This window comes from Sander vitreus, chromosome 3 (genome assembly GCF_031162955.1).
Source record: "Sander vitreus isolate 19-12246 chromosome 3, sanVit1, whole genome shotgun sequence".
NCBI lineage: Eukaryota > Metazoa > Chordata > Actinopteri > Perciformes > Percidae > Sander > Sander vitreus.
The window spans coordinates 33,221,441-33,235,670 of NC_135857.1; the positions used below are offsets into that span (position 1 = coordinate 33,221,441).

At 39.9% G+C, this 14,230-nt stretch overlaps 1 protein-coding gene across 1 annotated transcript; it reads left to right on the plus strand.

Annotated features, from left to right (window-relative positions):
• Positions 1 to 4,418: 4,418 nt before the first annotated feature.
• LOC144513491 (ras-related protein ORAB-1-like) lies at positions 4,419 to 13,479 on the plus strand. Its single transcript, XM_078244585.1, has 6 exons — positions 4,419 to 4,521; positions 5,822 to 5,894; positions 6,048 to 6,143; positions 6,735 to 6,830; positions 6,922 to 7,053; positions 12,513 to 13,479. The coding sequence occupies exons 1-6, from the start codon at positions 4,508 to 4,510 to the stop codon at positions 12,738 to 12,740; spliced, it is 639 nt and encodes a 212-aa protein (XP_078100711.1). The 5' UTR covers positions 4,419 to 4,507; the 3' UTR covers positions 12,741 to 13,479.
• Positions 13,480 to 14,230: the final 751 nt, after the last annotated feature.

Genomic DNA, 14,230 nt, shown 5'->3' on the forward strand with positions numbered 1-14,230 from the left:
AACCCATAAACACGGTAACACACACACACACACACACACACACACACACACACACACACACACACACACACAGACTTTCTGTCTAACTTGTGATCAAACTTGAAGCCGTTTAACAATTACTTCCTAAATATATGTGAATCTAAACATTGACCACTTGAGTCAGTCTTCTGTGTGTAGTTTGTCTAATTCAGTTTCACGTGTCATGTTTAAGTGTCAGGTTCTCTCCGTCTTTCGTTCTTCTCTGTTATGTTCTGCACACAGTCAGTCTTTAGTCCTCCAGAAACCATTTGCTTCCGTTCATTATTGCACAGACAGTCAGCTTTCATGAGTGAGAAAAGCCTCCACAATAAACACAAAACTTGCACTTGTGGTAAAACCAAAAGATATTCAGTATATTAGTCATTTTGTTTGTCCCCTTTTCTCCATCTCCATGGCTTTGGAATATAGCTTAATTTTCCCACCCTTCGTCCTGCTTTCTAGCCCTCTCTCTTTGTTAATTTCTTTCTCTTCTCGTTCTTTATTTATTTTTTTCTCTTTCTCCCTGTCCCTTCCCCCAGTTTTCCCACCTCCATGCCTCATCAGTAGCACCACAATGCCTGGCCCTGCCCTGGCAACCACCGCGCTGCCGCCTCTGCCCCGGCAACAGGCCGTCGTCAGGGCTTCTGACCCCTGACCCCATCACAGCTGCTCAGCCATCGCATATCCCACAATCCCCTGCTCCCTGCTCGCTCCCGTGACCAGGGGGTCACACACAAACACACACACACGGGAGTCAGCGGTGAATAAGACTCCATCACTTTCGCTTTGTCTTCTGTCCATTTCTAAAAATAAAAGGAGACGAGAGGAAGTGAGGAGAAGAGAGGAGAGAAGAGACTAGGAAAGGAAAGAAGAGTTAATGAAAAGAAACAAGAACAGACTGTGGAGAATATGAAAAGAAAAAGGGAGAGGAGAGAAAAGGAGAGACAACTGTAAGAAGAGAGAGAGAGAGGCGATAAGGTAAAGGAGACGAAAGAAAAGGAGAGAGAAAAATATTTGAAGAGACCGAAGTAGAAGAGAGGGAATGGAAGCGGGGAGAGAGGAGGAAAGGAAACAAGGAGAAGAGAGTAGAGGAATGAGGGGAGAACAGACAAGGAAACAAGAGTAAATGAAAGGAAAGAAGGACAGACGATGAGGAGCAAAGAGGCAAGAATGAGAGGAAATGAGAGAAAACCGTAAGAAGAGGAGATGAGGAAAAAGAGGAAAGAAAAGACAAGATTTGAAAAGAAACAAGTAGGGGAGAGATAATGGAAGAAAAGGAAGAAACAGGGAGAGAAGAGGAAAGGAAACAAGGAGAAGAGAGGAGAGGAGGATTGCAGTGAAATGCAGAGAACATTGGCTGACTCCGTGACCTGGCCATGTTTATACCAAAAGTTTTCTGAAACTTCTCTGTCCAGATGTTAATCAGAAGCTTGACATTACATAATATCACACATTCATGACACTGGAATGTGGAACCAATATTCTAATATAACATCTTTGTGTTGAGCTCAGAAAGATGTATTGTAAATTGCTACACGTGATGCATTTAGAGATGCGTCTGCAAACTTTGGACGTGGCCTAGGCCGGATTTGATTAATATTATTTTTATGCTCTTGAATTAAAGGCTTAAATCAATTATGTGCGACTCAGCTGACTAACTGCAGCTTCCGCTCCTCTCTCCCACACTCCCGCTCACACTCATTAGAGGAATAATCAGCCACATGTGTCGACAACAACAAGCCAGATCGGTGTTTGAGTGGCTCTGTGCATGAGTGCTATTGTGTGCATGAAGGCTTGAATGTGGTTTTGTGTGTGTGTGTGTGTGTGTGTGTGTGTGTGTGTGTGTGTGTGTGTGTGTGTATGTGTGTGTGTTGTCTATACCTTTGAGCACCACGTGTCCTCAGAAGGAGAGAAAAAGAAAACTGACAATGTCTCTTGGGAACATTTTTTATTCAAGCAAACATGATCACATGAACATCATCGGATTGTGACTTTATTGTGATATAGTGATATGTCTTTATTAACAGGTTATGTACCGCAGTCATTTAAAGTAGCTGTGATAAAACCTCTTCTGAAAAAACCCACCCTCGATCCTGAGGTATTAGCCAACTATAGACCTATATCTAACCTTCCCTTTCTCTCCAAGATCCTTGAGAAAGTAGTCACTAATCAGTTATGTGACTTTTTACATAGGAATAGTCTATTTGAGGACTTTCAGTCAGGATTTAGAAAGCATCATAGCACAGAGACGGCACTGGTGAAAATTACTAACAACCTTCTAATTGCTGCTGACAAAGGACTTGTCTCCATACTTGGCTTATTAGATCTTAGTGCTGCATTCGACACTATTGACCATACCATCCTTTTACAGAGACTGGAACATTTAGTTGGCATTAAAGGAATCGCACTAAGTTGGTTTAAGTCCTATTTCTCTGATCAATCTCAATTTGTCAATATCAACGATAAATCCTCCAAGTACGCTAAAGTTAGCCATGGCGTTCCTCAAGGCTCAGTGCTTGGACCAATTCTTTTCTCCTTGTATATGCTTCCTCTAGGCAATATTATTAGGAAACACCCAATTATACTTTTCAATCAAGCCAGACGAAACCAGTCAGTTAGCTAAACTTCAAGTATGCATTAGAGATATCAAATCATGGATGACCTACAATTTCCTGATGTGAAACTCAAACAAAACTGAAGTTATTGTGCTGGGCCCTAAACACCTCCGAACATCATTATCCCAAGATATAATTACTCTAGATGGCATTGCCATGGCCTCCAGCACTACTGTCAGAAATCTAGGAGTTATTTTTGATCAGGATATATCCTTTAACGCCCACTTAAAACAAACCTTTAACATTGCCAAAATTAGGAACATCCTGTCTCAAAACGATGCTGAAAAACTAGTCCATGCATTTGTTACTTCCAGGCTGGACTATTGTAATTCCCTATTATCAGGATCAAATCAGCTCAAATAAAACTCTCAGGACTCTCCAGCTGATCCAGAATGCTGCAGCGCGTGTTCTGACAAGAACTAAGAAAAGAGATCATATTTCTCCTGTATTAGCTTCTCTGCATTGGCTTCCTGTAAAATCCAGGATTGAATTTAAAATCCTTCTCCTGACCTACAAAGCTCTAAATGGTCAAGCACCATCATATCTTGAAGAGCTCATAGTACCTTATTGTCCCACTAGAGCACTGCGCTCCCAGAATGCAGAGTTACTTGTGGTTCCTAGAGTCTCTAAAAGTAGAATGGGAGCCAGAGCATTTAGCTATCAGGCTCCTCTCCTGTGGAACCAGCTCCCAGTCTGGGTTCGGGAGGTAGACACCGTCACCACCTTTAAGAGTAAACTTAAAACTCTCCTCTTCGATAAAGCTTATAGTTAGGGAGTGAGGAGTTGCAGCGTTCGCCTAGACCGGCGAGGGAAGGTGTGTAGCCACAGTCATGACGCACCGCCTCCCTATCTCGGCTTCTCTTCATAGAAAGCTTACTGTATTTAGGGTATGAGGAGTTGCAGCATTTGCCTAGACCGGCGGGGGTGGGTGTGTAGCCACAGTCATGGCGCACCCCCACCCTATCTCTGCTTCTCCCCATAGAAAGCTTACATATACTTAGGGAGTAATGAGTCGCATCGTTAGCCTAGACCGGCGGGGGAAGGTGTGTAGCCACAATAACGGAACACAGCCTCCCTATCTCCCCTTCTCTGCAGCTCTTAGTTATGCGGTTCTAGTTCTAGACTACCGGGGTAACTCCTTGGACACACTGAGCTTCTCTCTCCTCTCTTTCCATCTGTGTGTATTCGTGTCACAGAAATGCTTGTTACTAACAACTTGTTACTACTAACTTCTCCCTTAATGTGTTGTAAAATAATCATTAACATCAGGGTCTCTAATGATACTCTTGTGTTACTTGTTGTTTCATGGGTGGTTCCAGAAGAAGAACTACTTCCTGCTTCTTTTGTTTGGACATTTCAGAGCTGCGGTCGGTCCAGTGATGTATGACGCAACAAATACATATCCCAAACGAAAAGAGCAGATAAAAGAGTTGCTGATGATGTTTAGTTTAGACTTAGAGGGTGATTGTATTCAGCAATGCAGTGTTTGTCTGTGTGTGTGTGTGTATGTGTGTGTGTGTGTGTGTGTGTGTGCGAGTGTCTCAGTTCCAGGTGCTGTCCCTGGTGTAACCGGAGCAGGTCTTTATTAATAAATAATGCATCTGAACCAGTCAGCTCATCAGTCAGCCAGTAGCTCTGGCTTATTCTGCCATTTGCCCTCCAAAGGACAGATACTGACACACACACACACACACACGTACACACAAACACACACACACGTACACACAAACACACACACACACACACATACACACACACATACAGAACAGCACCCAACATCACAGAGGCTGAGATAATCTGACAATTTTCAGCTTCAGGATTCCATTTCAGGAATTCTTTATTTTGTCGTGTCACCTGGAGCCACCTCAGCGATCATGAATCCTGAATAGTAAGTGTCGTTTCTTCCTGTATGCTGCGTGTGACTTACAAAACATACAATGTGTACCACAGGAAGACACTGACATCTGCTCTTTAACAGTGACTGCTGACATTAAAAAGTTATGAGACAATTTCAGAGCCTTGTTTTTGACGTGGATAGAGTGTTCAGGGAGATATCTTTGCAGTCTGTGCTGTGTGTTTTGTTGATGTGCTAACTCTGCCCAAAAATTTAAATACACATTTACTAATTTAATCTTGTGAGTTTGTACTAATGTCTTGTCTACACTAATAGACAAGACATTAGTACATTGTCTGTACTAATGTCTACGATTAAGTTTAGATATGTTACTGTATACCATATGCATGTATTATTAATATATAGGACAGATGATCTCATAGTTTGTACTGACTAAGAAGTAGTTGTCAGTTGTAGAGTTGTGAGTTACAGAAGAAAGAAGTCTAGTTCATTTTCTGCATAGATAATTCTGGGAAGTTTGATCACTAGGCCCCTGTGGCTGCTGGGTATTGTAGTCCTACGAGTTTGATGTGGTGGGAAGTGAGACTTCTCCCTCAAACCTGTGCTCTGTTCTGTTACTTTCAGAAGCATTAAAAGGGAGGATTATATTTGTTTTCATTTGAGGATTATTTTTGTAATAATAGGTATCTGGGTAAACTATACTTATATGATATAAAAACATGTTTGCAAATTCTTTAATGCTGGCATGTTAAGAGACAGACATCACAGCTCAAGAGGCTTGTTTACGTCCGACTAACATTGTTTTTCTAATTTAAACCAGTAATTTTGGTGTTAACCCTAACCCTAACCGTAACCCGTAACCCGTAACACTAACCCAAACCCCTAACCATAAACCCTAACCCTAACCCTAAACCCTAACCGTGAACCCTAACCCGTAACCCTAACCCTTTAGTCTCCATTTCAACCACGTAGTCGTTGGACGCGTGGGGAGGCTTCTGGGATCCGAACACACCTAACCCTAACCCCTAACCCTAACCCCGAACTGTAAACCCTAACCCTAAACTTAACTGTCATCACCAGATGATGGTAAGTTTTTGTCAGGTAAACTCAACTGCAGCGGCCTCTAAAAATATAAATTTTAACCTGCTAAGTTGTTATGTGACCCCGTCGTCAAGTGATCAGCCAGTGGTCGCCTTATTTTGTAGGATATCTTACGAATTGTTGTGTATAAGTTTTCGTACGATGTCATATGAACCTGTTCATGAGAATGCCATGATGTACATCTATGTGTGTGTGTGTGTGTGTGTGTGTGTGTGTGTGTGTCCTCCTCCAGTGACTACTTGTTCAAACTTCTTCTGATCGGTGACTCTGGAGTTGGAAAGTCATGTCTGCTACTGCGCTTTGCGGTAGGCCCGAACACACGCACACGCACACACACGCACGCACGCACACACACACACACACACACACACACACACACACACACACACACACACACACACACTTCATTTTAAACACTTTACTGCTTATTGTTGATCGAATGTCACACACCCCCTCAGGATGACACCTACACTGAAAGCTACATCTCCACCATCGGAGTCGACTTCAAGATCAGGACCATCGACATGGACGGGAAGACAGTGAAACTACAGATTGTAAGAATTTGCTTATAAGACGTCATTAGCGGTGTGGTGGGGAGCGGCTTCTTCTTAGGAAACGCCATCTAATTTGACCCGTTTTCAAAAAGTTTCTATATCAGAAATTTTGGGTTTCTTTCAATCAAATTGTCAAAAAAATAACATGGATGGTTCCATACGACGCTCTTCACGAAGTAAAATAAATGATCAGTTTCCTACTTTCATTGAATTTGGGTGTTTGGGTATTCAATTTTATAGCATTTGAAAATAATTTCATAAACGAATGTTGAAAAAGGTGACAAAAATGTCGGAAAAAGCTTAAAAAACATGAAAAAAAAAAAAAACGCAGGTAAAAATCGACAAAAACATCGAAAAAAGGTGACAAAAATGTTGAAAAAGTTGACCAAAACGTTAAAAATAAGTTTGAATTTTAAATTGTGACCCAGAAAAACTAAACATTGCATGGTCGACGGGAAGACAACACAAGGGTTAAAGTAATAAAAAAAAGAAAATACTGTGTCATGTAAGCTTGGTACTGACCATGCTCACCATCTTACTCTATGTGTGTGTGTGTGTGTGTGTGTGTGTGTGTGTGTGTGTGTCCCTCAGTGGGACACAGCAGGTCAGGAGAGGTTTCGAACCATCACCTCCAGCTACTACAGAGGAGCGCACGGCATCATCATCGTCTACGACGTCACTGAGCAGGTCAGTGTGCGTTTCTGTCACATCATCAACAACATAATGGGACAGAGTTTGAACATTAACTTCTCTTCTTTTCTTATTCTCCTCTCCACAGGAGTCCTTTAACAATGTGAGGCAGTGGCTGGACGAGATAGATCGCTACGCCTGTGAAAACGTCTCCAGGCTGCTGGTGGGGAACAAGTGTGACCTCGTTAGTAAGAAAGTGGTGGACGCTGGCACCGCTCAGGTAACGGGCTATCAGTGCAATTGAGCAACTTAAATCTACCACCGCCAAATATTGACCCATTGCTTTAGCAGCCGTATTATTCTTTTCTTTATTTTTTTAAATTTTTTTTTTTGCAATCAAATGTTTTTATTCAGTATAGTCACACAGGGTGGCAGAGCACCATCACATGGTGCTTTTTCAAATTACAAACAATATGCTGAGACATAAGTACGTGTCCCAGGACCAAAAAACCCAGAGGAAAGACGGGAAGGAGGGAGACATAATAAAAACACAACAGTAAGAATGATGTCTGCAGCTTACAAATAAAACATAAACAAACAAACAAACAAAATACATTGACAGAGAGACAGATATAAGACATAAGGGACCAAACACATGCACAAATAAGTAAGAAGGCTATAGGTCCAGGTATCGTTCGTTCATTTGTTTTTGCTTTCACATATGAAAACGAAAAAACGAGAAAACAACTCCTTTTTCCGTTTTTTAGAAAAACGAAAAAACTAAATTATGACTTGATTTTTGGTTTTCCCATTCTTGCACGGAAATCAGAAAAAACACTTGATATTCCGATTTTCCCCTGTGGGTGGTGCTAAATCTGATTGGCAGGATATGCATTCATTGTTTTTCAAATTAAGAGTTTACCCACACTGTATTTGTTAGCCTGTAACATTAATAGTCTATATGTAAAATTAATAGTCTATATGCATGCTATTTGTCACCCAATTATTTGGCTTAACTGACTTAAAATCTATTGAAATAGCCTAAATGTAAACATTTTCACGCATTGACAGTTGTCAGACAAAAGGCACGATCTGTTTTTGTAGGAGAGGGGAAGACCCAGCTCATCGTTTAATCCTGTTGTGTTCAATGTCATGCAACTATTTTTTATTCCCGGTCAAAAATGACCGTTCCATTAATACTCATCATAAACATTTAAATAATACATTTATTCTTTGTTTTAGATGTTTTTATTAACTTAAATTCTTATGAATGCTAAAAAAAATTGTAATGTCTATTTGTTGTTTATGGCCTGTATGCCTCATTGATCTGAGTTTATACATCTTGAATTCAATCGAGTACTACAAAACATAATTGCTGGATTATTTTGACTATAATAAATAATCAGATGAAACATAGTATACTGTTTATCACAGATTACTTTGGGCCAAAGTTACCAAGGACATTTGTTTAGAAACCATTTAAAAATGTATACATTCACATAAAGTAACACCTGTTTGGGTCAAAAGTAAGAGATTTTATCTGTCACTTTGGAAAAAAAGAGAGACTCTGAGAAAAGGTTAGCGTAGTAGGCATGACAAAAGCAGGGAAATATTTAAATATTTAATGCGATGAAGTGTAAACGTACATAAGTGTCCTTTCGAAGATCGGATGACAGCTCTTCCAGCCACCACTGCTGTATACCACTATAGTAGCTACATGCTAACGGCAGTAAACATGTCATCTTAGCTGGCAATGTTGTTAAATTCTCCCCAATTCCGGGTCACATTCCTGCTGAAACATGTCCGATTGGGTAGTGTTTGGTTCAGAAGCCTTTATCTGCGATTTTTGACGTCAGAAAGTGCTGCTTCATTCCACTAAGATCTAACGTTAGCATACTCATAGCTAACTATTATGTAGCTGTATGCTAACGCGACATAGCGGAGTATATATAGCTATATATAGCAGGACTTTGTACCGTAAAAAATAACCAATAAAGACTTCTAAACCAAATACTACACAACCGGACATGTCCCAGCAGTAAAGTAACCGGAATTTGGGGTGAAATGTCCAGCATTGAGCTACATAATAGTTTGCTAGGAGTTTGCTGGTCTCTCACAGAGATCTCATTTGTAGCCCTGTTTTTACCTGATACTTTGATAAAAGTACAAACACATGAAGTGAGAGGTATATACACATGCTTAAACTTTATTTAAAACATGATTAACCTGAAGCAGGACAGATCATGACTTATAACACCAAAGCAAGGCTTCTAGCTCAGGCTAGCTAGCATTAGCAAATTGCCTTCAAAGTTGCATATAGACTATTAATTTTACAGGCTAACAAATACAGTGTGGGTAAACTCTTAATTTGAAAAACAATGAATGCGTATCCTGCCAATCAGATTTAGCACCACCCACAGGGGAAAATCGGAATATCAAGTGTTTTTTCTGATTTCCGTGCAAGAACGCGAAAACCAAAAATCAAGTCATAATTTAGTTTTTTTGTTTTTCAAAAAAAACGAAAAAACAGAAAAAAGAGTTGTTTTCTCATTTTTTCGTTTTCATATGTGAAAGCAAAAACAAATGAACGAACGATACCTGGACCGCTATAGCACAAGTCTACAGCATGGATTTCAAGGATTCAGCAATGTTAAGCAAAGTGTCCAAAGTCTTTTCTGACCCTCCATTTATGCGAGCTGTAGCGAGCTCCATATATATATATGACATCCAAAAAGGAAAGGGCCCATGTACAAATAAACAAGTCATGAGGTGGTTTCCAATGGGTTGCAATCATTCTCTTGATTTATTTATTTCATGATTTAAAATCCAACTCATCATCCATCCAACACAAGCCTTTTATTCAGAAAATGCATGTTCATGTCTCGGGAGTGTTTTAATCCAAACCACACTGTAAACCTGGATAAGTAAGCCATACTGAAAAAAATGGAGGCTATCAGTTGCCTCCATTTTTTTGAGTTTATAAACTCAAAAGTCTGAGGTTGTTAGAGATTGAATATTTGGAGTAACGTGAACTTGCATTTTTTGATTACTGTTAAAGTTAATAAAACCAACTCAAATATTATCAGTATATGCAACTCGAAAATATTAATTTAATATAGCTCAATAATTTTAAGTATAAAAACTCAGTATTTCATGTTCACTAAACTCAATATTTATTAGTTTCTTGTTCAATCGTTTTATTTAACCTTAACTCAACAACGTTGACCCCATTAAACTCAAAATTCTTTACCTCAAAACTTATATTCTATATATATATTATATATTATGAGTTTTATTCCAATTAATTAGTTTGACCACACGGGTTTACAGTGCACAATGTTTATTCTAATGTTAACTATTCATTCTGGTGCCTAAACTTTACTGTTGTCTCTGCATGAAGCTAACTTTTTCTCTGCTAAACTTGACTGCCACAGCCTCTGATGACCCACACCACGGTGATATGTAGCCGGCTCCCAGTAGCTGGCTCCCAGTAGCCCTTTTTCGGCTAAATTTAACTGTAAAGACCACCAAAATTAACTGTCATGTGTCCGGTTATCACATGACCAGCTGGCGGTTGCTGAAATTTTCGTACAATATCATATAAACCTCTTCATGAGAATGCGTTGAATCAGGTAAAACATTTAGGTGCACATGGTACTTTGTACTCATTTCTTTAAAGCCACTTTAAACGTGCTTAGTGAAATACTCAGATTTGGGGGGCGGCGCGCGCACATGTGATACAAGCCTTCCGTGACCGCGACAGTTTTGTTGTCATTATTTAGAATTCCTCAGGGGGGCAGCCGACACTGCGCACTCTAGCTTTAAATACATAGATAAATACATGAAGCTAAAATAAAAGCCAGACCACAATATAAAATACAAAAAATAATTAGACAGGGTAGTTATTAAAACTCAAAGCTAGGTCATGAGTTTGCTTTGAAAAGTGACAACATTCTCTGCTTCCCTCAGTTTCCAGAGGCGTGGACCAGGAAGATGCCTCATCGTGGGTTTTTGTTTTGACTTTAGAGATTATTAAAAGGCCTGAAGACAGGAAGCCAGTGCTGCACAGACTTTAAATGGTGTAATGTGTGCTCTCTTTCAGGCCCTATTCAGCACACGTGCAGCTGAGTTTTGCAGTAAATGTAATTGAGCTATGTTGTTTTTAGGGAGAAGAGAAAGAAGAGCATTACAATAGTCAATCCTACAGGTGATAAAGGCATGCATGAATGTCTCTTTGTTGGCTCACACCCTGGCGATGTTCTTGAGATGATAAAAATGCATTCTTAGTTATATTTCTGATTTGAGGGTTGAAACTAAAGTCTGAATCAAAGCTAACCCTTCGGTTTTAACTTGACAGTGGTTTAAGGTGTTTGGTGTTTTAAGCCTCCAACGTCGTCTTCCAGGCAGCGCTGCATGAAAGGCCCTAGGGTTAGGCAAGGGTTAAGGTTAGGGTTAGGTGCCTTGAAGTTGACGGTTGCAGCGCTGCCTTGAAGTCGACGGTGGGGGCTTAAATCACCATCGAGCGTGGTTTAATGCCAGTGCAGTTTCACATTGAGTTTGTCTCTCTGAGCTTTACTTTTGTCCTGGTTGAGCTGTAAAAAAGTCTCTGCCATCCATAACTTGATGTCTAAAATGCATGGAGTTACTTTGCAGAGTTTTTTACATGCCATACATAATGTAAACTCATACATTTGGATGGTGTAGTTATAAAATACCCGGCAGAATATAAAGCAAGTACACCGCTTTCAAAATTAAATTGTCAAATCATCAATAATTTAAGACTGTGTAGGGATTCATTTTCACACAGAGTAGGTGTCACTTTTAATATGCTACATGAGCCCATGCCAGTGCTTATACTTTACTTTTAAACAGAATTATGATTGCATAACGTCATGAAGTATTTTTGGTAGCCAACGTTGGGATGATTTTGCACATTAACCCTCTGAGGTCTAAAGGCATTTTTAGATTTCTTCTTGAATTCTCCTTTTAAGGGTATTTGAATAAAACCTGATCCCAATGTGTTTCATATAAAAATGTTCAGAACTAACTCCCCACATCCACAGCTGTTCATTCTAGCATCTTTTTGGGTCCTCCTCACATGAGGGCCATGGGTACTCAGTCCCCTTTTTCCCCACAGTCCGATGCCCCTGGCTTTCTGTATAGTGACACCCGAAATTGTTCCAGAGCGAGCGAGCGAGCGATAGATAGATAGATAGATAGATAGATAGATAGATAGATACTTTATTGATCCCCAAGGGGAAATTCAATGTCCCAGTAGCTTAAGACATCACACACAACATACACATACATCATAAACAGGATGATAAATAATAAATCCACCCGAATAATATGGACAGTAAAAGAAAAGATACTAAATAAAAAGTAAGGTGCTCTATGAAAGTGTGTGTCATGGTGGTAGTGCAAGACATAGTAATATAAAAACAATAGCAGTGCAAGGATAAAGTTTAAAAAAAGACAGCAGAGACAGCATTACATATGGTATGTAAAATGTACAGTATAAAGAGATAATTTGGATAGTAGTGTAATATATGAATAGAAAAGTAAATAAATGTCTAAAATTACATTTTGTAATATCGCTTTTTGAGTAGGACTGTTGTCAAACATTGCTTGGATATGTGTCTTCTGTCCTCCAAGGGTAATAGATTTGTGATTATATGTTTCACGTTTCCTCCCATTCCTCCTCCTTTTTCTCTCCCACGCCCCTCTGTCTTTGTGCAGGACCTGGCCTCGTCTCTTAAGATCCCCTTCCTGGAGACGAGTGCTAAGAGCGCTGATAACGTGGAGAGGGCTTTCCTCACCATGGCCTCTGAGATCCACAAGCGCGTGGCCAGCGAGGGAGGGGGGGTACAGGCCGAGTCGAAAGAGGCCCAGAGTGCCAAGATCAGCAGCACCCCCCTATGGTTGGGAGGGGAGAAACAGACGCAGGAGGCCGGTAACTGCTGCTGAGCTGGGATAGACGACAACACTGTTTAAAAAGAGAGACATGTAGAAAGACGTGTCATTTTAATCACATCCACCTGTCTAGTTCAGAACTGTGTGATTGTGCGTTTGGACACACACATATTGTCAGATTTTGGACATCTTTGCTATTGAACTAAAAACATTAATTAAGGCTGCACAATATATCATCTTTATCAACTGGTGCAGTAAACACATCGCGAAAGGCTGCGACATAACGTGAAATAAACTCAGTTTCATTTTTTTTTTTAGAAAATCTCAGTAGAAAACTGCACTTTAAAATGTAACTGTCATTCTGATATTCAACAACGTTATGGCATATCGCATATTTTCCTCATATCGTGCAGCCCTAATAACAGAAACGACTTCAGGGAGAAAAACAAGTGTTTGAACATGATTACAGTATATTTTGGAGCTTGGTTTTTTAAAATGAAATATATAATTTCCTCTTCATTAGGGATCAAAGAAAAACAGGACAGATGACAGAACAATTTGAAACTCAGCCAAATGAACAACTACAGGATGAGATTTGGGAAGAGTTTTATAAATACACCGAGGACCATTTCCTGTATCACTTCTTTCACTCAAGATAAAATAGGGAAAAAGCAGAATGTGCAGTTGCAAACCTGTTAGCAATATCTAAATAATAGTTAATACTCACACAGAAAGGGAGGTTTCATTCCACAATGTGATATTATTATATGCAGTATGTACTGCTGTTATGGATGAATTTGCTTTGTGATTTAGACTGTCAGTTACAATCAGAGGTGATTTATTGTATTTACCAGTTGTTGTTGTGTTCCTCATGTTGTTTGTTCATGTCAATAAAGACATCTAAGGAGCCGTGATGCTGTAAATCTGGTTCAAAGATCTATTTAAGAAATGTATATAAAAAAAGGCCTCATATAAATACACTGAACAAAATTATAAACGCAACACTTTTGTTTTTGCCCCCATTTTTCATGAGCTGAACTCAAAGATCTAAGACTTTGTCTATGTACACAAAAGGCCTATTTCTCTCAAATATTGCTCACAAATCTGTCTAAATCTGTTATTGAGCACTTCTCCTTTGCTGAGATAATCCATCCACCTCCCAGGTGTGGCATATCAAGATGCTGATTAGACAGCAGGATTACTGCACAGGTGTGCTTTAGGCTGGCCACAATGAAAGGCCACTCTAAAATGTGCAGTTTTACTGTATTGAGGGAGTCCGGGAGGAAAACGAACGAAAACCAGTCAGTATCTGGTGTTATGGTTAGGGGTAGGGTAAGGGTTCAACCATCTCTCTCTCTCTCTCTCTCTCTCTCTCTCTCTCTCTCTTTCTCTCTCTCTCTCTCGACCTGATTGCAGTTCATCGTCGTAACCGACTTGAGTGGGCAAATGCTCACATTCGATGGCGTCTGGCACTTTGGAGAGGTGTTCTCTTCACGGATGAACCCTAACCCTAACCCTAACAGGAAGATACCAAGTGGTGACAA